This window comes from Ascaphus truei, chromosome 5 (genome assembly GCF_040206685.1).
Source record: "Ascaphus truei isolate aAscTru1 chromosome 5, aAscTru1.hap1, whole genome shotgun sequence".
NCBI classification, from domain to species: Eukaryota; Metazoa; Chordata; class Amphibia; order Anura; family Ascaphidae; genus Ascaphus; species Ascaphus truei.
The window spans coordinates 106791390-106817789 of NC_134487.1; the positions used below are offsets into that span (position 1 = coordinate 106791390).

General features: G+C 42.6%; 1 protein-coding gene across 1 annotated transcript in view; it reads left to right on the plus strand.

Moving 5' to 3' along the window:
* Positions 1-471: 471 nt before the first annotated feature.
* Positions 472-26400, plus strand: part of LOC142494660 (uncharacterized) — a 37917-nt gene continuing 11988 nt past the window's right edge. The window contains exon 1 of the mRNA XM_075599092.1: positions 472-577. Coding sequence (XP_075455207.1) covers positions 531-577 — 47 coding nt within the window. The 5' untranslated portion in view covers positions 472-530. The remainder of the gene's footprint in view (positions 578-26400) is intronic.

The following is a 26400-nucleotide window of genomic DNA, read 5'->3' on the forward strand; positions in this document are numbered from 1 at the left end:
AAAGCGAAGGATGTTTCCTGAATGTCCTAGTTCCCGTGGGATACAATAATTGTATACATAGAAATCACAAGCTTTGATTTTACAGTGGATGGTGCCGATTATTTTCCTTTTTTTCTGCTGAGCAAAGCATAACAAAATGAGTTTGTTGCTAGTTGGGACTAGCACTAGCTAGCAAGCAGCTACTGGTTGTTACTGCAGGGAACACTTATAGGCACACGTTATAATTTATGGGGAAATTATTTTGCATGCAGGTGCAGTTGAGCAACTGTAATCTGATTGCAACATGTTGACGGAAAAGTCTTGCCACAAAACAAAAGTCCTTCTGCTTTTATGGTTTCCGACAAACTGTCAGCCTACACTGAATATTGTAAACAAAGCTGAAGCAATCTTATGTACAGCTGACGTCAGGAACATTGTCAACCCCTAAAAGGGTCAAATGCAGCTGAGAAAAACAAACTCTCCTACCAGTGCACTAGAGGCAACTGCTAAATAGTGATTTTATTTTTAACCCTTTTGCTGTGAGGCCTATAATGCACAGCAATGTGTTTACGGCATCTCTGGCAACAAAGAGGTTAAGGTAAGTGTGTACCTTTGCAGATTATGATTTACCACTTAAAGCAGCAATACCGGTTTCATTTATTTGTTTTTGTTTCGTTTTATTGTTTTTTTTATTACAAGACTGAAGCAAGGGGTCTACGGAGCTGAACTGTGTTAATTTCAGCTCCGGGGACCCCCCTGCTTCCTGAGATACTTACCTCCATATATGATGCCGGTATCTCTGCAGAGTTTAAAGGTCCCGGTCATGCGGGCTAATAGAAAGCCGCACTGTATAATATCATGGCTTCCTATTGGCTCGCGTGACGCAGGACATTTAAATACCGCCATTTCTTTCCCTGGCTGCATAGATACCAGCACCCAGTAAGTATCTCTGGAAACAGGGGGTCCCCAGAGCTGGCATTAATGAATATAATCCTATAATAAATAGCTTCAATCCTATAATTAAAAAAAACAACAAAAACAATAAATGAAACCCGTATTGCTGCTTGAATGGTGCAGTCACACTGAGGGGGCTTTATTATTATCAGGTCACTACCACACAAAGGGGGCTATGCACGAAGCCCGAGGTGGGCAACCCTGTCGCCATTCACCACTTGTGGCGAATTGACAACCAAAGTGTGGCGAATTGTACTTGGGAAATGGGAAATTAATGAGGTGGCAAGCACAAGTGCGGCAGCATGCGTGAGTGCGGTGGCATGAGTGTGTGCGGAGGCATGCGCGAGTCCATCAGTATGCGCAAGTGCAGTGGCAGCAGCGGCGCTCGATCGAAGCACTACTGCTGAGGGGACGCACGCGGACTGTGGCTGGGAGGCGAGTGGTGAGTGGAGGAGAGAGAACCAATGAGAGGATGGCAGGGTGGAGTACATACCCCAGCAGCAACCGCTCCACAGACTCCTGTTCTGGTGCTGTCTGGCAAGGTAAGGAGCAACACAATGCTGGCTCAAGAGAGATCATGATATTGGGGGGGTGATGATGGGATAAGGGGTCATGATGGGGGGGTGATGATTGGATGGGGGGTCATGATGGGGGGTGATGATGGGTTGGGGGGGTGATGATGGGATGGGGGTAATGATGAGGGGGTGATGATGGGAAATGACATGATGATGACGAGGGGGGTGAAATGAGATGATATGATGATGGGGGAAAGGAGATGATGAGGGTGGTGAGGAGATGATGATGATGAGGGGGGGAATGAGATGATGATGGGGGGTGAAATGAGATGATATGATGATGGGGGAAATGAGATCATGATGATGTGTGTGGTGAGGAGATGATGAGGGGGGGTGGGGGAGTTTACAGTTTAACAGTAAAGTAGTTTATGGAAGTATGAGGTTTCTAAACAGATCCAGGAAATTAGAACTCAAATATTATTTGTGGATCCCATCCATTGTTATGATCAGCCCTAAAGCGCTCTGATTAGAAACAGGGCCTGCTGGGAATATGGCGAGGCCTGGTGCACTCTGTGTGCTTGAGGCCTCTTACCTCCTCGCAGGGTCTCTTGTCCGCCCTTGCGTCACATGACGACGTTGTGTCATCATTGCGAAGCATCATCATGTGTCATGTGACTCCGTGTGGCAGCAGGAGATTCTGGTGCTTACTGAGACCTGGCCCAACACCGATAGTCACAGTTTAAAAGTGGTGGTGGTTAATTTAACCACCAGAATATTTGAACTGTGATTATGTAAATTGGACCAGGAGTGAGCACAGGGCCAGGTGCAGTGGTTAATTAGACTGTAAGCTCCTCAGGGCAGGGACTCCTCTTCCTTAATGTTACTTTTATGTCTAAAGCACTTATTCCCATGATCTGTTATTTATATTATCTGTTATTTATTTGATTACCACGTGTATTACTGCTGTGAAGCGCTATGTACACTAATGGCGCTATATAAATAAAGACATACAATACAGTGGCACCAATAGCTCTGTCATCAAGCCTGCCCTGTCGGGCCGGTCGGACACCACTGACTGAGGTCAAACTCTCGCACTTAATGGTGCAATCCCACATAGTGGGCCAGTTTAATTTCTTAGGGGCCTCTTCATGGGGGAGTGTTTGTCAATCAAGTATTTTCTTTACCCTTATCCCATCCTGTCCTTATAAAGTTAAGGGAAGGTGGGAGAAGGGACTCAGGCTGTACAAGCATTTACTGAACAGAGATATCACACAAAAGGGAGGAGCCAGAGGAAATCATCCCCTCCCAAGTCTGTTTAACAAATAAATTACAATACTTACAGGTGTCAGATTTTGTAAAAAATAGCATCAATCACTCAGATTAGACAAATTAAACATGTCACTGGAATGAGTTAACTTTGGTCCCAGTAGGGATTGCCCATTTAAGCTTGAATATACATGGGCAAATTGGCTGAGCAGGGGAGAATAACACATTTTTTTACAGAGGCTGGGGCAAAAACGAAATTGCATTTGTATTTTTCATGAAAAGGCTCAAATCCAACTCGTGGTTTTACCCTTTACTCACTTTCGCAACTAACTAGGGTGACCAGGTGTCCCGGTTTAGCCGGGACAGTCCCGGTTTTTTAATGGCTGTCCCGGTTTTTTAATGGCTGTCCCGGATGCCCCGCATTCTTTAAAATGTCCCGGAGTTTTTTGTGGCTGTTCTGGTTTTAGCCATCATAGCAGGGGGGGCAGCAGAGAGCACAGAATGCAGGCAGAGAGGAGAGCAGGAGGAGAGCGGAGGCCGGTCTGACAGCAGAGGTTGGGGGCGGAGATAGTGTCAGCGGAGCCTCAGCAGTGAGAGTCGGAAGTGAGGTGCCTGCTGCCAGTCAAGATGGCTCCCGCCCCCCACATGCTCCAGAGTGAAAGGTAGGACACAGAGAGAGTGAATGTGTGTGAGTGTGTCACTGGCTCTGTGGTGTGTGTGTGTGTGTGTGTGTGTGTTTTGTCACTGGCTCTCTGTGTGTGTGTGTGTCACTGGCTCCATCTGTGTGTATGTGTGTGTGTCTCACTGGTTCTGTGTGTGTGTGTGTCACTGGTTCTGTGTGTGTGTGTGTCACTGGTTCTATGTGTGTGTGTGTGTGTGTGTGTGTGTGTGTGTCACTGGTTGTGTGTGTGTGTGTGTGTGTGTGTCACTAGTTCTGTGTGTGTGTGTGTGTGTTTTGTCACTGGCTCTCTGTGTGTGTGTGTGTGTCACTGGCTCCATCTGTGTGTGTGTATGTGTGTGTGTCTCACTGGTTCTGTGTGTGTGTGTGTGTCACTGGTTCTGTGTGTGTGTGTGTCACTGGTTCTATGTGTGTGTGTGTGTGTGTCACTGGTTGTGTGTGTGTGTGTGTGTGTCACTAGTTCTGTGTGTGTGTGTATGTGTGTGTGTGTGTGTGTGTATGTGTGTGTATGTGTGTGTGTGTGTGTGTGTCACTGGTTCTGTGTGTGTGTGTTTGTCACTGGTTCTGTGTGTGTGCCTCTGGTTCTGTGTGTGTGTGTCACTGGTTCTGTGTGTGTGTCACTGGTTCTGTGTGTGTGTGTGTGTCACTGGTTCTGTGTGTGTGTCACTGGTTCTGTGTGTGTGTGTCAGTGGCTCTGTGTGTGGGTGTGTGGGTTAGTGGTGGTGTGGGTCAGTAGCTCTTTGTGTGTGTGTGTCTCTCAGTGGCTGTGTATTTGTGTGTGGGTCAGTGGCTCTGTGAATGTGGGTCAGTGGCTCTGTGAATGTGGGTCAGTGGCTCTGTGTGTGTGGGTCAGTGGCTCTGTGTGTGTGGGTCAGTGTGTGTGTGTGTGTGTGTGTGTGTTGGTCAGTGGCTCTAAGTGTGGATGTGTGGATCAGTGGCTCTGTGTGTGTGTGGGTCAGTGGTTCTGTGTGTGGGTTAGTGGCTCTATGTGTAGGTCTGTGGCTGTGTGTGTGTGTGTGTGTGTGTGTGTGTGTGTGTGTGTGTGTGTGTGTGTGTGTGTGTGTGTGTGTGTGTGTGTGTGTGTGTGTGTGTCAGTGGCTCTGTGTGTGTGTGGGTCAGTGGCTCTGTGTGGGTCAGTGGCTCTGTGTGGGTCAGTGGGTGTGTGGGTCAGTGGCTCTGTGTGGGTCAGTGGCTCTGTGTGGGTCAGTGGGTGTGTGGGTCAGTGGCTCTGTGTGGAGATAACATTTTTTTAGATCTATTTATTATATATTTATTTATCTTGCCTTTGGCTCTATCCTCCCCTCCAAATTCCGTCAACATGGCTGCGCGATGTCACGTAATGCACATTGCCATAACAACGAGCCGCTCCGTGACGTCACGCGGCATCAAGTTGACATGACAACGGGACGCATTATGGCGCCGAGGCATCACGTGATGCCACATTGTCATGGCAACATGTCACCGCCTGACGTCAGTGTCTCGTTGTCATAGCAACGGGGGGCGTCACGTGATGTCATTTGTTTTATAAATAATTTTTTAATGTGTCCCGGTTTTTCATTTTGAAAATCTGGTCACCCTACAACTAATCCACTTTTTTTCTATACCAGCTATTGACCTATGTAAGACAAAATACTTTTCCCCCTAAACCCTTATTATTCCCTGCAATCAATGTGTTAAGGTACGCAAGATTAAAGATGGATATTTTGGTTGAGGACCAACTGGGTATCATCTTGTTTTAAACATTTTGGATATTTTTGAATCTTTAAGAAGCTTGTTAACCCTTTCTAAAAAAGAAAGAAAGCCAAGGATCAAATAAGGTTTGGTGTTTTACAACAGGAAGAAAAATGGCAGGCTACTGTAGGTAGGCCAAATGTTTATCTGTTCTCAAAATCTATATTTTGATTCTGGGATTGCAACCAAGGCAACCAATCCTTTGATCACGCCCAGGCCCCATCTGTTCTAATTGAGTAGTGCATGTTATCTCCCCCCAGACAATAAGCAAAAATCATAAGGGCCCCTGGAGTGCCGGTACCTATGATATTCATGGAACAGCAACCTGAAATTAATTCCAGAGTGATCCATTTAATATGGCGCATCACTGACTGGGGTAGTACTGGGGAAGAAGTACAGTGTAACCTTATTATTTGCCGCCCATTAGACTGCCAAGATTGAAGCCTGTCCTTGTACAGTATGTGGAGCCTTATAAATGGAAGTTGAATAAAGCCCTTTCTGATATAAAAGATCCTGGCGCCTATCCTTGTTCTATCTGCATATCCACGCCCAGTCTGCACCGACCCAGCACCCTGAACAGGTATGAGAGACTGAGCACTGCCATATAAATAGTCAAACATGATGTAAACTCATTTGCAGGGAAAGGAGGGATACATTTGGTGCCCAATGTGGGGCTGGGCATGCAAAAGAAAATGTTTTTGTGTTTTTGCTGTTTTAAACTGTTGATGTGAAGGATAGTGCATTAAGATTTTTACACAGAATTTGTATGTGTTTCCCGTCATGAAAACTGTTTTGATGCTGCTATGCTGTAAGGACTATATTTGCAAGTGTTAGTTACCAAAAAAACTGTATTCACCGATTCTCTCGCTAAAGAGACCTAATTTTTGCAAATTTACCCAGGCTAAGCAAGATTTGAGCTAGTTTTTGATCAAGGAAGCTATTTTGCAAGTCTTTATGTATTAGGAGCTGAATTGTGCAAGATAACAGTGTCAAGTACTATCTTGCAAAGTCTCAGAGATGGCGATTGAGGTATAAGAGTTTGATCGATTAAAAAGCAAGCTTACATGAATTTATTTTTCAAAAGAGAAAGAAATTGACATTTCCTACCATTAGAACATTTTGTGTACAGGTCATGTACTAAGGACTGCAGTACAATGTTTTGTGCCCTAAGAGGTATGACTATATTGTAAAAATTATTCTGCAAAGAGAGTTTTGCAGACTTCATAGTGGGCCCAATTCCCCCGCAATAAAAGAGTTTGCAAAAGTGATAAGCACTGTTGTGCAAATGTTTCCTGCCAAGGCAGTTGTGTTTTTCTGCAGAACCAAGTGGAACAGCATTTCTGGCCAAGAAAGGTTTCTGCAAAAGTAAGCAGGTAGGTTTTTTTTCCCACCAAAAGAGTCTGTTTTGCAAAATGGTGTCTGGGTGCAACTATTATGGAGAGCCTGCCTACCCGAGTAGCACAAAAGTATGGTCATGCCTGTACAGGACAGTTCAATGAGAATCAAAGGAAAAGAGACAGACCTCTCCCAAATGGTCTTGATAGGGGAGGGACTTTTGTCATAAGGAAAAGAGCACACGTGGGTAAGTTTGTTAGGAAGCCACACATTGCTGAGTTCCCTGAGCTGGACTTTGTGCTTACATTTGCATTTAAACAGTTGACTATGTCTCTGAGTCCCTGCTGAAGCTTGAGAAGTTTACAGTATTTCTAGTTGTGTCCATGTCCCAAATTGAATACATTACAATGTCAGCTCAGTATGCAGCCTATTGTGTCTGCCTTAACAGTCACATATTATGAAGTCCCAGGAGGGGTCTTTGTAATTTCTATCCAAGACGCATCATTTTTCCAGGCTGTATGCACCATCTGCAAGCGCCCTGGAGGAGAATTGTCACACACTGCCAGGTGTGACGATTGTGACATGCGCTATTTATAGAGTTCGAAGTTTAGGAACTTCATGAAGGTCCTAATGATATTTATGCAGCAATGGACAGCAGGAGGGCCAGTGAGACAGAGTTGCCAGGAGCTGATATTAAGTCACCTCCCCCTACTGTAGGCAAGCAGTGGCCACTGAGGAGATTGGAGATGTGAAGAGTTCCCCAGATGTTCACTCAAGGGAGGGCACGAGCAGAGACTCCAAGATGTCCCCCAGAGAGGAATGAGACATAACAGTTGCTCCAGTTGGTGTACCAACAGAAGCAACAGCACCAGAGGTGAATGATGATATCTTAGTGGAGCCAAGTGATGTCTATTCTGGAAAATCTAAAGATCACAGAGATGATGTTGCAGCACCTGAGTTTGCTGAAGTCGGTAATCCCTGATCGTCATAGTTTGTGTTGTTGAATATGCAAATGTGTTATTGTTATCATACCATACCTAACATTGTAGTTATATTGTGTATAGAGAAAGAAAAGAAATGCATTTGGCAGTATGTATCAGGTTATGTACCTAGGATGTGTATGTTTAAATATTGTAACGTTGTTCCAGTTGTATATTTAAAGGATGTTGGGGACAACATCATGTTTTGATAGGGGAGTGTGTAGATCCCTTTTGGGACTACTATTTCAGTTAAGGGATTAATGGTCTTAATGGGTTAACTGTGTCGGCTCACTAAAGTTACTCACTTCCCCTTCATGTGATGTAGGATAACTATGCAGAAGGGAAGTCACCCCTTTGTATTTCTTGTGACCCCTGATGTCACAATAGAGAGATAGCTCCACCAAATGTTCTAGAAGCAGGTTCTTCAGAGTTCTCTTAGGATATTCACCGTGAGTCTTGTATATGGGTTTTACTGTATAGATTAATGTATTAAGATGTGTCCTATAAACATTTATTGTTCTCAGTTAAGTAAGTGCCAGTAGCGTAGGTCTGATATTGTTTTCACAACTGAATGTGTTTGAATCGGCCCGACCTGAAAGTAGTATAACCTGATCAGATAGGTATGGAAGAAGAATGTGGTGCACAGAAGAGGGTTCCTTATTCAGCCACCTGAAATGTATTCCAGAGAGGTTAATTTAATATGGGGCATCACTGACTCTCTGCAAGAGACTGCCAATTTAACCCTTAATACGAGTAAGAAGCAAAGTACTTCCCCAGCGTAAGAGCTTTAAAGGGAATGAAGACCAGATATGTAAAGTAAAATAGTAGTGTGAGCAACAAGTCAACTAAACGTATCCTCAATTAAATAAAATATATAATATATAATTAATGATAAATGATAAATACTCAAGTTAAACAACTACATAGATAGCAATATATACATTTTTATAAATTAGTTTAAATACTATAGAATATAACAAGAGACCTACTGTATATAGCTGATCCAGCAGTCAGAAATTCATATATACTGAAATAAATGAATATATTAATTATATATTATATATTTTTTTTTATCTAATTGAGGATACATTTAGTCATAGTGGTTAGTGCTTGATACACATTGTCTAGTTTATCTGTTTTTAAATTATTGTGTTTTCACTATGTTGCTATTCAGGGATTAGTGGTCACATTATTTATATTATGTTTATATATGTATCATTTATGTTACTTTGTTATTGTCATGTATGTTTGTTATGTTTTTATTCACTAAAGATCTTCTTTTGCCCTCCTCTAGTGTTTATATTAGTATTTATTCCACAGGTGTGCCTATTGCAGCCTATTGGCTGCTTTGTGGTCCTATCAGAGAGCGGAGGTGGGTACTTAAAGATCACTAGGTGCATGGTTTCTCACTCTTTGACAATGTACCCCGTCGGGTACGAAATGCGTCAGAGGCGCCATAGACATGTGTCCATCTGTTTTAGATTAATAAAGATCGTTTTTCTTTGATTGCGTTTTTTGATTGCTGCTATCGGAGAGCTGTGCATCGCCTTCCTCCCTTCAAGTCAGCTTACTATCTTGGCTGGAGCACGCCTTCCACACAAACCGGGATCCTGGCTGTTTTCCCTTACCTCAGCGTCTGAGCAGCTAAGTACGTATTTGCTGTTCCGGAACCTCTGTGTGTTAGCAGGAGTAGTGGGGGTTGAGGAATTGTTAGGTCTCACACTCTCGGGTCTATCACTTCACTTGTGGGGGTTCAGATCAGTTGTTTCTCCCTTTCTCCGCTATCTTCACCCCCCACCTGTGTTTATTTCCCACACTTTTTATGTTATGACACTGGAGAGATCATGATATTGCCTACCTGGATTGTGATAATGACTTTACTATACTAATTTCTATCCTATAAATTCTGGAGCACCAGTTACGGTGGTTAACACCTTCAAGCACCTAATATATTTTAGAGTAGCCATTCTGTTAAAATATTATGAATATATATATATACATATATATATATATATATATATATATATATATATATATATATACATATACATATATACATATATATATATATATATATATATATATATATATATATATATATATATATATATATATATATATATAATTAAACATCTGCACTGCGTAAAAAAAAAGTATAATTGATATATAGCACAGAATTTTAAGAGCTTTAAGTTGCAAACACCATAAGCAGACTTTCTAGAATTTACTTTAGACTCAAGAAATCTCTTTTCCTCCAACCCTAAGGAATATCCCGAGTCCTTTGTATGGCCCTTTGGATGAATAGTTCTTTTGAAAGCTCCTTGTATTGACCCCAAATATATTTGTATATAGAGATAATATCCTCTCTAACATGCCTCTTTTCTAATGTAAACAAATCTAATTTAGCTTGCCTCGCCTCATAAGTGAAATTTTCCATCCCCTTTACTCATTTGGTGACTCTTCTCTTCACTGTTTATACAGTAGATCATAATGTCTTTTTTAAAGAGTAGTGCCCAGAACCGTACACCCTATTCAAGATATGGCCTATAATTATGCTTATTTCCCTTCCATCCATATCCTGTTTAATGAAAGATAAGATGTTATTTGCCTTTGCAGCTACTGCCTGACATTGGGCACTAAGCCTGGTGTCTGCAAGCACTCCTAAGTCCTTCATCAAGAATTCACCTAATTTTGCCCCATTTATTTTGCATGTCGCTAGTTTATTTTTGTTTCCCAAATGCATAAGCTTACATTTATCGGTATTAAACCTCATGTGCCATTTACCTGCCCAAGTTTCCAGTCTATCCAAGTCCTTCTGTAGAGAAAATACATCCTACACTGATTTTACTACCTTACATAATTTACTGTCATCAGTTAAGATGGAGACTTTGGTCTTTATGCTAACTCAAAGTCATTAATTAACAAGTCAAAAAGCAGGGGTCCCAGTACCGATCATTGAGGTACTCCACTTACAACTTTAGCTCAAGCTGAAAAGGTTAAATTTATGATAAATCTCTGTTTTCTAACCTTCAACCAGTTTTCAATCCAAGTGCAAAAATGTTTACCGAGACCAATTTCCTTTATTTTGTACACTAACCTCTTGTGTGGTACCATATGAACCGTCTTTGCAAAATCTAAGTAGACCACAACAACTGCATTACCCTGGTCTAAATTCCTACTTACGTCCTCAAAGAAACTAGTAAGGTTAGTTTGGCATGACCCATCCTTTATAAATTCATGCTGGCTATAACTAATAATGTTTGTTACCCATTAGGTATTCCTGAATATTATCTCGTACTAAACATTCAAGCAGTTTCTCCCACTATTGCTGTCAGGCTTACAGGTCTGTAATTCTCCAGTGGTGATCTAGCACCCTTTTTAAATATAGGCGCCACATCTACTTTACCCCAATCTTGTGGTACTGAGCCTTTGAAAATTGCATCCTTGAATATTAAATGTAGGTGATTGACTATTACTGAACTTAGTTTCTTAAAACCCCCAGGGTGTATGCCATGGGGCCAGGTGCTTTATTTACTTAATTTTATTAAGCCGCCTATGCACTTCTTCAGGTTAATTATTAGTTAATATAGAGGTTGTGGCTTCCTCCTATCGCACTATTTTTGCAATTGACTCCTCCCTGGTAAATAGGAGGCAAATAATGTATTTAATACCTCCACCTACCACTTTATCTCCAATAATTTGTCTGCCCATCTCACACTGAAAGGGTCCTGTATTCTCTTTTCTAATCTTTTTGTTGTTAAGGTACTTAGGGTACTTTTAGGGTTGATCTTATGTTCTATTGTAATCCCTTTTTCATTTTACATTTTTACTAATCTGATTGCCCTTTAACAACTTCTGTTACATTTCTTATAATTCTTATATGATGCCTCCATCCCTTATAACTTTAAGAAACCAAACGCCTCCCTTTCCCCCCCTACTTGTTTATTTCACCACATTGGATTAGACTTGTTTTTTTTATATTCATTACCCAAAGGTATACACTGATAAGTGCTCTCTTCTAACAATGTTTTAAAGACAACCCATTTGTTTTAAGTAGATACCATTTACATCTGTGCATCATGCTCATCCCAGTTCTTTGCACTAATATATTTGAGTAGCAAAATGGTAAAGAGAAAGGTTTGTACAGTACATTGGTGCACACAAGCGGAACATAGTTTGTGATGTGCGTCAATTTAATGACAAAAAATCAATTTGCGGCACTTAGTACATATGCCATTTTTTTGTGATTTAAATTACACACTCTTTTTGGAAACCTATTTAAGTATAGTTGGATCAGCTTCCGCTACACAGGACCCTGCCAAAGTCGAGGTAAAACACCTACTCACCGTATCATGAATGTCAACTGTGAAAATGTCGATCGGGGCAATGAAACTCCTATCGACTTCAGTGAGAGTTTAACGGTGATAATGTCCCATTCAGCATTCTCGCTGTTTAATGAAAAACTCCTTTACTCTTTCTTAATAGAAACAGAGTGACTATAATAATATCTCTTTCATTTTTTAATATGTTTAATGCTTTAGAATATGTCACTATGCCTGCTGTATCTGGACAACCGAACAATAGCTAGCTTGAAACATACTGCTTTTGTTAGGGGGTAGTTAAATGTAAAACATTTTGGTACTGCATCTACAGCATAGATTCTATTGGACCTTTTATTGTTAAGATGATTATACTGGTTTGTCCTTTTTACCAATTAATAAATATAGCATTATTTATAGGACACTGAATCAATTTAAAAAAAGCATGAGAGGTCCGCTGATCCTGGTTAGAAGTGCTTGCTTGGTCAAGCAGATTAAATGCAATTAATATTAAGCAATAAAACATGAACTGCTTGCTTTCCCCTTACTTCTCCATCTTAATTCAGCACGGAAAATCTTACCCCACCTACTGTACCTATGGCAGCTTTCACTGAAGAGACTACACTTTCCTCTCCCTTCCGCTGTTACTGACAATGCCTGAGACTGAATATTGTTCTGCATGGAGTTCAATGCAGGGTTTGCACTTTCCCAGCCATAAGCCAGAAGCTTTTTGCATTTCATTATCTTGAGAGGGTTTAAAATACATCAAAAGATATCTCCAAGCAGTGTGACCAAGTGGAAATAACTGAGCCTGGTCAAAGTTACACATTGAGTATTTCTATCCTGTCCTTGTGCACACATATTGTGCCATCTGGCTTACTCCTGTAATGGAAAAAAAAACTTGTTCTTCTTACTTTGTTTACTGTTAAAACACTAGATTCTGATAAAACAGCAAGGTCATAGAGCAATTGCCAGTTATTATCTTACATGTTTGTGTATCCATTGTTTCTTAGGAGCACGGCTGCAGGGAGCTGCTCGGAAACACAATGACAATATATTTAGGATTTCAATTGATAACAATCTAAAAAGCGAGCTCTGTTTAATTTGAGTCTATTTACCTACCAAAAACCGGAGAAAATGCTATAAAAGACCTTTTCTCAGCTCAGCCACTGTTTAGAGTTGCCTAAGAAATAGTTTATAATCTAGTTAATAGCACCACAAGTATTTAAATTGTTATACTTTCAAACCTTGAAAATGTGCATATTTTGAAATGCTTTGATTTTACTTTCGGTTTTAGTGTTGCCCATAGAACACACAAGAGAAAATATACCCAATAAAACAACTGCTCATAGTTACAATCTATAGGGTATAATATGACACGCATAAACTTTTACGGGTCTATGTTAAAATGGATAAGAAGTAAAGAGTGACTCACTGTGAGTGCTCATTTGCACCCACGTAGTCTTCCGAAGTCTCTATTTCCCGAGATAGGTAATAGAGATAATTTCTTTTGAAAACACGAGACTCCAGATATTTCCAGACCTCTCGCCTACTACCCTGCAGAAAAGGTGCAACATGAGGCCGGTCACGGAGGCCCTGAGGTGCAGCGGGATAAAGTATAAATGGGGTTTCTCCTTTTAATTAGTAGTGCTGAAAGAGGGATCACAGATCAACATTAAAGATCCAGCAGAGGCTCCTCAATTCCTCGTGTGGCTCAGTCTTCATTCCTCAGACACGGCTAAACCAGATTCGGTGACACCGGAACAAGGACCCAATTTAAACAGGAGTACCAGAAACGGAGCGGCAGGGGGGCCCTTGTCGGCGGTTCCACAGCCGAACTGAGAGGCCTACCACTTCCAGAACTATCAGGTTTTTGCTAGTTTAAAAACAAAAAAGTTAGTTGTACTGATCACCCTGCAAGTGGGTCTGGGTTCCCTGGGGGCCCAGGGTATCATGCGCGTAGTGGTGGGTATAATGACAGGGTGTAAGGAAGCAGGGGACACGATCCGCGCAACATGTCCCCCCCTCACTCACCCCGGCTGCCACAACCACCACTGCTTATGCGTTTCCTTCCGAATCCCGCGCACCAGTCCGCCGCCGTTACAGGCCGGGCGCGGACCCGCGCAACTTGTAGACAGTCTCTTGCATCTGGCTCTGCCCCCAGCTATTGCTGTACACCACGCAACACAGTCAAGCTGTGCAACCGCCCCTGACCTTCCCCCTAGTTCCTTCTCCCTATCCCTGCCGCTCTGGGGACGAGCCTCCGCCCCTCCCCTTCTCTCATTGGCCTTGCACCATATATAGTTCCTGTCGCTGCGTTCAGTCAGTGCTCAGCATAACCCTCTGTAGCCTAGTGCTGTCTGGTCTTGTGCTTGGCTCTTTCTTGTCTTCCAGTTACCTCATTCCTGACCCGGTCTGTCTGATTACCTCCTCTGGATCTCAACGTTGGCTTACGGACCCGACTATGCTTCTTCTCTAATCCTTGGACTCGGCAAACGGACACTCACTATGTGGCTATTATTTAAAATACATTAATGCTGCTTCATTACCATAGTGTATAGCCGCTACGGTAATGAATTATTGTTTATTGTTATGTGTGTTTTAATACTAGTGTAGATGTGCAGGGGATCTCCTGAGCTGAACCGCATTGGTTTCAGGTCCGAGGACCCCCTACTTCAGGAGATACAGGCCCCTTTATGGGGTGCCGGTATCCCCTGCAGAATGTAAATAACCCGGTCACGTGACGCGGGAGCTTTAAACTGCAGGGGATACCGGCACCCCATAACGGGGCCTATATCTCCTGAAGTAGGGGGTCCTCGGACCTGAAACCAATGCGTTTCAGCTCGGGAGACCCCCTGCTCATGTACACTATTATTAAAATGTATTTATTTAGTGTACGATCGCCTGTAACAGTCTTGCATGGAGATAGCAAATCTCCATGCAAATGTTACATGCGGCTTTTTTTTCTATCAGCTAGCGTACGTAAAGGTTAAGAATGCTAGCAGTGGGAAAAAAAGCAACACGTACGCTGTGGCTGTTTTGAGCTATTTTGAGCAGGTACGTTAAAAAATGGCCTGAAGGCCTTAGTGCATCGCGTCCCCGGCTTCACTTTTTAACGAACCTGCTTTTTGGCCAAATCAGAACGCAAAGCCATTGAGCTTAGTGCATAGCCCCCTAAGTGTGAGATTTGCTTGGTTTAAGTAGGTATGTAATGAAGCCACCTGACTTGAAATAATGAAAGCTGTTAATATTTTTTTTTATAAACAATACCCTCCATGTGTGTTTAGAACCAATGAATATGTGTTCTTTAGGTTGCCCTAATCGTTATAACCTGATATTTATTGAAGATATGAAGTACCTATTTGTTAACCTTGGTTAGACAAATAAAAACAGATGTTTCTAAGGCCATGATTTGTCATGTACCCAACAGTCACAAAGTTGAGTGACAATTAGCGGTTACTGATCATTTTTGTCAATCTTTAAAGTGGTGAGCACACTGGACAGTGTGCTCAAAGAGAAATTCACTTAATTCACACCACTAACAATTAGGATATAACTTTTAATAGTATTACTTAAAACATATATATTTCACTCCCTATCACCACTCCCTTTTCCTGTTAGTCAATCTTTGAAGCATTTTGACCTTTAAATTCCCACACACCCACAATCAAAAAAATCTTTACATGTTAAAAGAGTTAGAAAAATAGTGAAGGATTGATTGAAAGGGCAAGAGAGTAATGGTATTGACCATAGGAATACAGCAATTGTTGATCGATCACAGAAGACAACATGTATTGAATAGGTTACCCATGATTGTAAAATGTTTACATTCATGTAACCTGTGAGACCATATGTCACCAATGTCACAATAATTAGCTTTATATGTTAAAGTTGAAGTTCAAACTGGAGTTTTTACAAAATGAAATATATTTTCCCTCATTAAATATGTGCATCTATACAATCTGCACACTGACAAGTGATTAGCTACATTGCAGATCGATCCTTTCTCCTGTAATGGATCGCTTGGCCGGGTTTGCACAGAATTGTTGGAAATATAATGTGACTGGTCAGTTGTTAGATACATTTGGTTGTCACTTTGCTAATGCTTTCTACATTATAAACATTCAAAATGTACTGTATCTTAAAAAAAATTGGTATTTTTTTTTAATTTACAAGTATTTTGTCATAGCACATAAATGATTTATTATTCAATACACATACAGTATGTATAATATTGTTTGAACTGCACCTTTAAGATGTCCCGATAGGACTATACAGCGACCCTGCAGAACGGAAAACTTGTACCCCCATATAACCCTAACATCAACAAGTGCTATTTTAACCCCTTCATAATGTAAGCGGTGACACAATAAGATCCGAAAGGTCAAAGCTTATATTTATTATAACTCCTACTTTTCAAGACCACAGGCTCACAACTACAAAGCAATACTTGTCAGCTCCAAAGACTCCAGGCTTAAATCATATGTATAAAAAAAAGTCCCTGCCAACTTTTCCTTGTGGGAGGATTTTGAGAGGAAATCTCTCTTCTAGAGCCGCAATTAGCTGCGATAAGCTAAATCGGGGCTACTAGAATTGCACGAGTTTGAAAATTAGACGATAAGTGGCTTCTTGCCGGTTGTTTGGTGATTTTTTTTACTTGAAAAAAAAATTGCCGAAAAAGGCTTTTACACGGGGACTTATCAGGGCTTACTGAATAGCAGTAGGCTTTTTTGGTGGAAAGGCCTCGACAAGTGGCTTACGGGCGCTTAGTGCATAGGCCCCAATGAGTACTTCAGCATTAGGTAATATCTTTCTTAGTCAGACTAGCAATTGATATATAAAACATTCTTTGAAGAGTTTTTTCTCTTCCTCCGGTCAAGCAAAACTGATTTACAAAGATTCTATGAGTTAAACACAAATGTAAAAATCCTGATAACAATCTAAGGCAGATGATGTAGGAATGGAATGGCAGGAATGGCATCATCTGCCTAAGATTATGTTTATTTTACTCTGCTCTGTCGCAACTGAACTAACACGGCTATTTCTACTTAATTCATATATAAAGAGGAAACATCTGTGTGGCTCAAACAAAATCACAGATTCTACTACCTATATATGATAAACAAATCTGGACAGACTCAAAATCAAACGTTATCAATCTTTTTAGTTATCAAGAATGCATTTTGTAAAGTTGGTAACTTGATAGAATGTTTAAACCGGAATAAGTAGATAATGGTTAGTACTGTAAATAGTTAATGCTTGCAAGATCTGATCGTTGGGTTAGATCCACAGTAGGCCGATCATTTGTACCCAGTGTCATGAGGTTCATGAAATAGGGAGCGGATGGTATTTTTCTTATTATTAATGGTTATACTGAAAGCTAATGAGATGCAAATATAATGTCTGTTCGTCTAAGTAGCAGCGCTATTAAAAGTGATTTTCATGTCTCACTGCACATATGCATTGGTCAAACTAAGTTGCATTAATTAGGCAGCACTATTAATTGATATTTTCATGAATGTTACCAAAAGCTAATCTTGTTCCCACCACCCAAGAAATATCAAATATTAAATTTGCATAGTCTAAGGTCCCTGTTTATTAAAGAAAAATACGCACTTAAAACACAAAAATCTGTGTACGTTAATGTCTACAAAGCGGGCAACCAGTTAAATCAGAGTGCAAAGCATCACTTATTAAAGTTTGGCTTTAAAAAACAAAAATAAAGTTAAAATCTCCTTCAGATGAAGGAAAGAAGCAGCACTCCATTGGACTTCAACGTTTCAGTCCCCAACTTGGACCTTTGTCAAAGTTAGGGACCGAAACGTTGATTCCATTTTAAATAAACTTCTATTTTTGTACAAGTCCAATGGAGTGCTGCTTTTCCCCTTCATCTGATGGAGATTTGAACTCTATGCCGATTGTGCAATTTGGTGCATGGCGTGCCTCTGACGCTCTTCCTACTACAGAGTCCAGAGAGTGTACCTTTTTAGTATACAAAAAGACAGTGCTTTAGATTACAGAAAAAGATTATTAGAAGAACATACAGTTACAATAAATTCAGAAAAGTTTCTTAAAATTAAAGGATAAAACATTCATAGAAAATTCTTATACTTTATCACATATCATAAGCTTTTCCCAGAGAGGTCACTGGCGTAGGAAAGATGAGAACTCACATGTCTGATCCCAAACACACGTCGTATTCTGATTTTCATATTACCTTGGTGGGACTTTTGTACTATGTTTTTCCCATTGAACGAAACCTCAATCTCAAATCCTTTTTTCAAAGCAAACCTACTGATCTTAATCAGCAACAGGAGCAACAAAGAATTAGTTAAAGCTAATCCCTGTAAATTGAAGTCTAGATTCATATCTCCATTCAAAAATGCTGGAGTAAATGTATTTATGCGTTTAGTGAAAAATGACATTAGAAGTTATTTTAAGAAGAAACATCGATCCCATTTTAATCTTTCAATCGCAGAGAAAACTTTTCTTCAAAAATTAAGAGATAATACAGAAGTCATCTTCAAAAGAGCAGATAAGGGTGGCTCTAGTCATACAAGATTACAGTCAATATAAAATTAAAGCAGTGAGACAATTATCTGATCAAGATTGTTATGTGAAATTGAACTGTGATCCAACACTAAAATATCAAACAGAGATTAAGGGGATCCTACAATTGGGACAGAATAACCTTGGGATTAATGAAAAGTCCGAGAAGGCCGGTATTATACCTTTTACCAAAAATCCATAAGGGTTTGTTAAATCCCCCTGGGAGACCCATAATCTCTGCTACTTGTTCCATTAGTCAGCCATTATCGATATATCTTGATACTTTCTTACAGCCAATGGTTACAAAGAGTAGGTCATATATTCGTGACACATTTGATTTTCTTACAAAGGTTAGATCAGTCCCTATTGTAGGAACTTTAATCATAATGGTTACAATGGCTGTTTCCAATTTATATACCGTTATTCCACATCAGGAGGGTCTCAATGTCATCCGTCACAATCTCACATCTTCACACAAAGCTGACCCACCAGTCGATTATTAAATGCTGCTTCTACATTTTATTCTTAATAAAAATTATTTTAAATTTGAGAATAGTTTTTATTTGCAGACAGCAGGGACTGCGATGGGTAGCAGTATGGCACCATCATACACAAATCTTTATATGTGTGATTTTGAGGAGAAATATATCTAGCCGACTAAAAATTTTGATAACATACTATTTTATTGCAGATATATAGATGATTTCTTTTTCATTGGAACAGTACCTCAGATTAATTGATAAGATTCTTTAATTATCTTGAAGGATTAGATACTTCCATACGCTTCCTAATAGTTGGAGCGATTACCAAATTTCTTATTTGGATGTATTACTGACCATTGATAATGGGGTTTTACATACTGATTTACACAGAAAACCCACTGACAGGAACTCCACTCTACACGGTACTAGCTTTCACCCCAAATGTCTTATACACATGTTACCATTCTCCCCAAAAATCGGAGCCACTCGTATCATAGATAGAGATTATAAATTAAAAGAAACTCTATTGGATATTGAAGAGAGGTTTGTTGAACGTGGGCATACAAGAGCAGATGTTGTTGATGCATTCAACACTACACCAAGAGAAACACTGATTTCACCAGAACAACCTAGGATGACATTTGTGAGCAAATTTACAACTGCCAGTGGTTTTGTTAAGAATATCATCAAAAAACACTGGAGAATTTGCAGACTGATGAGAGTCTAAACAATGTATGTAAGGAATTCCCCCGTTTTGCTTACAAAAGGGGAGAGAACATTAAGGAGGTTCTCATAAAGGCAGATAATCCAATGCACTATAAAACACCACATTTCATGGCACAACCCAATGCTGGCTGTTACAAATGTCACAATTGCTGTGTATGTAATAGCCTAATCTTGGGGGATACATTTTACCACCCTTGTAGTGGGAAAAAATATATGATTAAGGATCGCATTTTGTGCACCACATGTAATACAGCCGCGGTCCCTTTTATTCTCCAACATCTCTGAATTGTTTCGGGGATTTTTTCCGAATGCCACGCACTTCACCACCTTCATGCCGCATTCATACCGCATTCATGTTGCATTCATGCCGGCGTCACCCGCGGTTGATGTGTTTATTGATGTGTTTATTGATAATGGTTCGGATTTAATTTGTTGAAATTCTTCGCGTATCTGCCAGGTGGCAGATATTCATGAATTGTAATGCGCATGCGCTTCAGTAATGTGTCGACTTGCAGGTGTTTAAAAAAAATACCACAGTGGTCCATTGTAAATTGGCCTTGGTACTGAAGAAGTTACAATAATGTATCAATTTAGGCTTTTCATATTAAAAAATACATGCACAGTGTCTGGTGTTTTATTGTCCTGAGAGTCCCGACATGAGTGCACCACCGCAGTCCGTGTTCCAAAAACCCGACAGAACATACGCTTATTTAATATGGGCCGCGATTAATGCAACAGATGATAAGATGGCAACAGTTGTTCAAATTTATCAGTATTTTATCGAAAACCATGACTTACAAATTTTTACCAGATGCTCATGTGTGGAAGCGTGTTTTTTTCGTATTGATCCCGGTGTTATTGGAGGGTATTGGTGTGTATCACCAGGTTTTTCCCGTATCTTTGATCATGGAAACTTCAAAAGGCGAAAGGTCATGTTAAAACCAACTAAGAAACGTCAGTCGCTGGCAAGCAATGCGCCAGCAACTGCGCCAGCGACAGCGCCAGCATCTAATTACGGTCCGACTGTCAGTTAAAACCTGGTGACCGGCAACCCTTGCTGTCTGTCCCCGCCCGGATACCTTCAGCCTGAGCCGGATTTCACGTTCAGATTCCAGCAAGCTTGCATGTACCAAAGCGATTTCCAGCCTCATCCGCTGGCACCTGTCAACTACATGTATAATCAAGAATACGGGACTGCCAGTGGCTCGGCGCCGGCTGATTGGCAAAGTCTATGGTGAGTAATGTTGCCGTATTTTATTCTGTTTTTGAAATATCAATATCAATGCACAGTCAAGCGATTCTCCTGTAAGCAATATCATTGGCTGAGCAGCTTCTACAGTAGATACTGCTCAATTTGTGGAAAGCTAGGCGCATGCGCATTGGAACCTTCTTGAAACGCATATGCGTGTCATCACATCGACAGTAGGCGCATGCGCATGTGAACAGGAGGCGCCGCCCGAGAAAATTATTGGTGGGACTGACTGTGGGAACTTCTTTAGGGGACTGACTGACCATCACAGTAAAACTTGTACTTTTGTTTTTCCTCAGAAAAGAAAACTTTGTCATCTCATGCGGAAAACGGCAAATGGAGGGATTTCGATGGATAATATCGCTTTGTGTAACAATGCCTGCACATTGCTGAAACGAATTTTAAAAAATCACGTACCGGAGTCTACAGTTTAGTGGCTGTTGTTATTGATCGGATAGAATACTGTAACTGAGAGCTTCATAGAAAACCTGAAACAGTATGGGGTTGTTTTCAGACCGTATACAATACTTTTTTATATATACTGTACAATAAACCCGAAAAATAAAAAGTATGCATTTATTCTACATGTATTCCAGTACATATGTGAATTCTATACCCGTACAGCATGTATTGTTTTAATACTCTATTGATGTACATTACTGAGCATGCCTACAGTATACAGTACAGTACTGTACAGTATGCCTGGGCAGTACTGTATGTTCTAGAAACACTGTATTTTGTTACAGTATAAAAGGAGACAATGGAACAATTTAAAACAAATCAGCATTTTCTTTTATTGGTGGAGTAATTGCAAAAAATTGTATTTACAAATACAATTTTAAAACATTTAAAGTGTACAGCAATTCAAAACATTAACAGGTTTATGGTTTACTGCTAGTGAAAACATTAATGTACAGAAAGTCAAAACATTTACAGCACAACAGTATGGTGTTAGTAAAAAACATTTCTTTATTAATACAAGTTAAAAAAGGCAACATAGCCTTAATTTAAGTACATAAAGTCAAAACATTTACAGTAGGATGGTGTACAGTACAGTAAGTCAGGTCTTGTGTAAGTAAAAACATTTATTTATTAATATAATTTAAAAACAAGCAACAAGTCTAAAATTAAACAACATTTGAACAGTCACGCAAATTCGATCCCCACCAGATTGTCCTTCCAGGGCCGATGCCATGTACAGAGGCGGCACACTTTATTCGAACTTGGCTCGAGCCGCAAGCCGGGAGGTTTCCGCGGTCACGCTTCATCGGGAGCGTGTGCGCACGGCGTGCGTGCCCAGGGCTCCCCGACGGACCCGGAGAGGGGAGGGGGAAGCCCCGATCGGAGGACCGATCCTCCGAGGCTCCGGCGCGTGCACGGGACACCTCGGCGCGTGCCCGGTATCTGTCGCAGCCGAGACCGGGTAAATGTTAGAATAAACTCGGCCGCGACAGTATGACGCAAAATGCCATTGTAGAGGGAGAAAGGGGGTGGCCCGGTATTAAAAAGTTTGCACCCCATTTGGCCATCCCCTGACCTCACCAGGGAGACAAGGGGTTAACTGGGCTGAGGTCCAGAAATGTGATTTAACCCTTGTTATGACATGAAAATGTGTATTCCCCTGTTCCCATGCTTTACTGTAATATCTGGTTTAATCAGTGTCTGCATCACACACACACTAGGATCCATCGGGAGCACAAGGGTTAAAAGTTCTTGTGTAATTTTCCCGCCTTTTCAGGCACCATTTTGCAGGGTCCCATAGGCCGCCATTGGGGCTCCATGTGTTTCAATGGCGAATCTTGCTGTTTGGGTCCTGTTTCCTGTGAAGACCAGCAGATGGCGTCCGAGAGGAGGAGCGGCGGTTTCCCATTGTAAGTCAATGGGCCCATTGACTTCAATGGAGATCCCTCGAAGGAGCTTTCCAGGAACGAGTTGGCTGCCGTCCAAACCGCAAAACCGCAAAGCGGATACATTTTCAATAAGAGAGCTTTGATCACTTAGAAGTCAAGTTCAACGACAAGTGGCGTGGGAATAAACAGTTCTAGAGCACATAGAAATACAATTCTTTTTGCCCCTAGTTCGTTTTTGCCTCCCCCCACTCGACCACCACCGGGTCCCAGAATCCTGGACCCCCGATAAGGGTCGAACCAAGAAGAGCGGGTCGCGCCATAGGTTCCAATGGCGGCAGCAGAAACAGCTCAAGAAAACGGCTAAGTGTGAAAAGCTGAAATTTAGGAATCCATAGCTCTGGTTCCGGAGGGTCCAGAGGGCCAGGGTTTGGGGTACCTGTAATCGCTGCAGAACCATCCTTGACCCTCTTGGACCAACCCGACGGAGTATGGACCCCCTTGAAAGTTCGGGACTTTTCCCATAGACTCCAATGGCGGCCAATCTCCATTGACCGGCTATGGCGGAAAACCCCCATCGACTTCAACGGCGGCATAGCCCCGTTGAAAGTCTATGGCGGCAGATTCCCATAGCCGCCAGCGGCGGCGGTTTGCCATTGAAAGTCTATGGCGGCGGAGCCCATTGTTTTCAATGGGGATTTAGTGAAAAAACGTGATTTCATTTACAGCGGAGTTTTTTGTATTAAAATAGGAAACGGTTTAAGGTGTATTTGTGTAACTCCGGTTCCAAAGATCGTAGCAAGTCTCAAATTGGACCATAGGGTGTCCCAGTTCCGGCATTGAGAACTGGGAAGTTTGGACCCGCTGGACCCAACGGAACCGGATATTTTAATATGTTTGTGTTTTATCTTTAATACTGTGTCCCAAAGCAGGGATAAAACCCAGAGGAAATTCCTTTGCATACCAGGGTAGCATATGGCCAGAGAGGCGACCCAATGTCTAGGACTTAAGTGTTGTTCAAAGGATTTTGTCACCCTCACTGTTTACCTGAGGGCGGAGACGGCTCAAACCAGAGCACTCTGTAAGTGTCCCATTTCACACCTCACAACAAAGAATATCCTGCCAGGAATTCTGTTTGGTAGACTAGCTGGCATTCCTGATGCAGATGAGGGGCTACAGAAATGAGACCCCAGAGTTCTAATGCGCATGTGCCAGCTAGCAGGGGGGCATGTATCAAAATGTGTTCCCACGTTAAAGAGTGGCTAGAGGTAATTGAAGACCAATCACCTGTACTCAATGTTAAGGATAGGGTACAAAAGGTTTATAAACTGTTGTCCACCCTTTATCCTTTGTCTTCTGATATCATCTGAATTGTTACCTGATTGCGAGAGAATTGCTATGCAACATACTTCTCATCCCCCATCCCCAAAGTAAGTGTACTTCTTGTCTTGTTACTGTACTATATCGTGTATTCACCTATCCTAAGGAATAAATATACTTTATTATATCTAAGCCTCGTTCCGTTAAAACCCAGTATTTGGTGTAAATTACAACCTGTCATAAGCTATCGTCACAGGCTTGTATATTAACTGGTGGCAGCGGTGGGATTGAACTGGACCTGGATTACAGTATTCTGCGGTGTACTGTGATCCAGTGGGAACTTGATGGTAATTGCAAGTTCCTGGGTCTAAAGATATTGAACACACGTTAGTGCAACAAGTAACGCAAGTTGTCACACCACCTCACTGCTGCGACCCAGAACCATGAGTGAAGCGGAAAACGTTTACTACCTGAGGACTAGAACTCAGCTAAAAGACAAGTGCCGTGAATATGGACTGGAATATGAGGACCAGGAGGTCGCAGACATGATTGCCGCAATCACGGAATATGAAGCCCGGCGTGCAGAGTCTCAGGATACGGCTCAGCTTGCCCTTGTACAGCCGCCCAGAGATCAGGGACTGAACCCAGTGCCAGGGCGGCAGAATCCCGGGGAGGGAACAAGTGCACCTCCCGGGACAAGTGCGACAGGAGGGGCACTGATGGCTGCGGCCACCAGTCCGTTTACCCCTGAAATGTTGGCACTGATAAGAACGTGGGGAGACCGAGGGACAGCGGAGGAGCGGCTAAAGTTTATCTCTATGGCAGTGAACAGACCCGCTTATTGCCCCCTGGTCCAACCCCGCAAAGATGAACTCCAACTGGACAAGCACAGTCTCACCAAGTACGTGGAAGGCACTGATCGGATCAACATGTTTTTAAAGAACTTTGAAACGCAGTGCCGGCGGTACGGGGTGCTTCCCCAGCATAGGGTTGCACGCTTGGACCTGCTACTCTCCGGCTTGGCTAAGCAGACATTGATGGCGCTTCCAGAGGAGTATGCTGATAATTATGCCCACCTGAAAGAACTATTGCTATTTCAGCACGGTTTTACCCCTGAAGCTTACCGGGGTAAAGTCGGGCTGGAGGAGAGGCAGCCTCAGGAGACCTATGTCACCTATGTGACCCGCATGGCTTTATACGGGCTACACTGGGTGGAGGGCTGTGAGGCCAAGACTTACCAATGCCTGCTGGACCTCATCTTTCAGGAGCAGCTCATGCAGCAGTGCCCGCCGGCGGTGAGGGCTTGGGTGTATGACAAAAAGCCCAAGACTTACACAGAGGCGGCGAGGCTTGCAAACGACTATATGGTCAGCCGATCCCAGATGACCGCCAAGGCACCAGCCAAAGCGGCGGCAGCGCCGGCGCCGGCCAAAAAGTCTGTTAATACCCCCCAGTGGACGCAAAAGCCGCCTGCGGGCAGCAGTTCACAGAAGGCGGGAGAGCTCCGGCATGAGCGCCTGTGCTACAACTGTAACAGCACTGGTCACCTCAGACCAGATTGCCCGGAACACCTTTTTTCCAACAGACCCCATCGGGGGCAACGCACCCCAGCTGCGAAGCCAGTAGCCCGCGTGCAGGTGGCTTCCACCAAAGAACCAGGACCAGTCATGGAAACAACTCCCAGCGAGACGTCCCATGTCACCCCTATCCGGGTTTCATCGGTGCCTACAGCCAGGAGCGGAGGACATCTCAGCGCAGACCTGCAGCAGACGGACGGCCGGAGCAAACATCTCAGCCCGGTCACAGTCGGTGACCGGCAAGCAGTCGGCTTGCTGGATTCAGGAGCTGCAGTGACCCTGGTCCGACCTGATATGGTCCGGCCAGAGGAATTGCTTCCGGGCCCTGGGATGCAGATCACTGTGGCCGACGGAGAGCCACGTTTCTTGCAGGTGGCCCAAATGGGTGTGCGGGAGGTGGGGGTTTTTCCCGGTTTGGATGCTGAAATTCTTTTGGGCAATGACCTGGAACCGATGACCTGCACCTACGACCGTGTGCCCCAGCCCGCTGCAGTGGCGGCGGTTACCCGGAGCCAAACAGCGGCAATGCCGGCGGCGGCCGCTCCAGTCCCCCAGCCTTTGGGACCTACGTTAGCGGAGGGCGCAGAAGAGCCCGGGGAGGTAAGCCAGGATCAGTTGCAACCACAGGCCCACTTACTGTTCCCTCTCACCCTGTCCCCTTCCCCTGACAATGACATGACTGGGGGGTGGCCAGACTTAGGAGCCCAGTTTAGGGAGGCAGTGAAGGCAGACCCTACCCTGGCCGGCGTGAGACTTCGGGCATCCGAATCTCAGGCAGGGGAGGGCACTGAGCGCTGCCTATGGCATAAGGGACTCCTATACAGAGAAGAAGGGAACCCGGGGACAGAGGAGGGGGTGACCAGTTAGCGACAGCTAGTAGTGCCCCACGGGT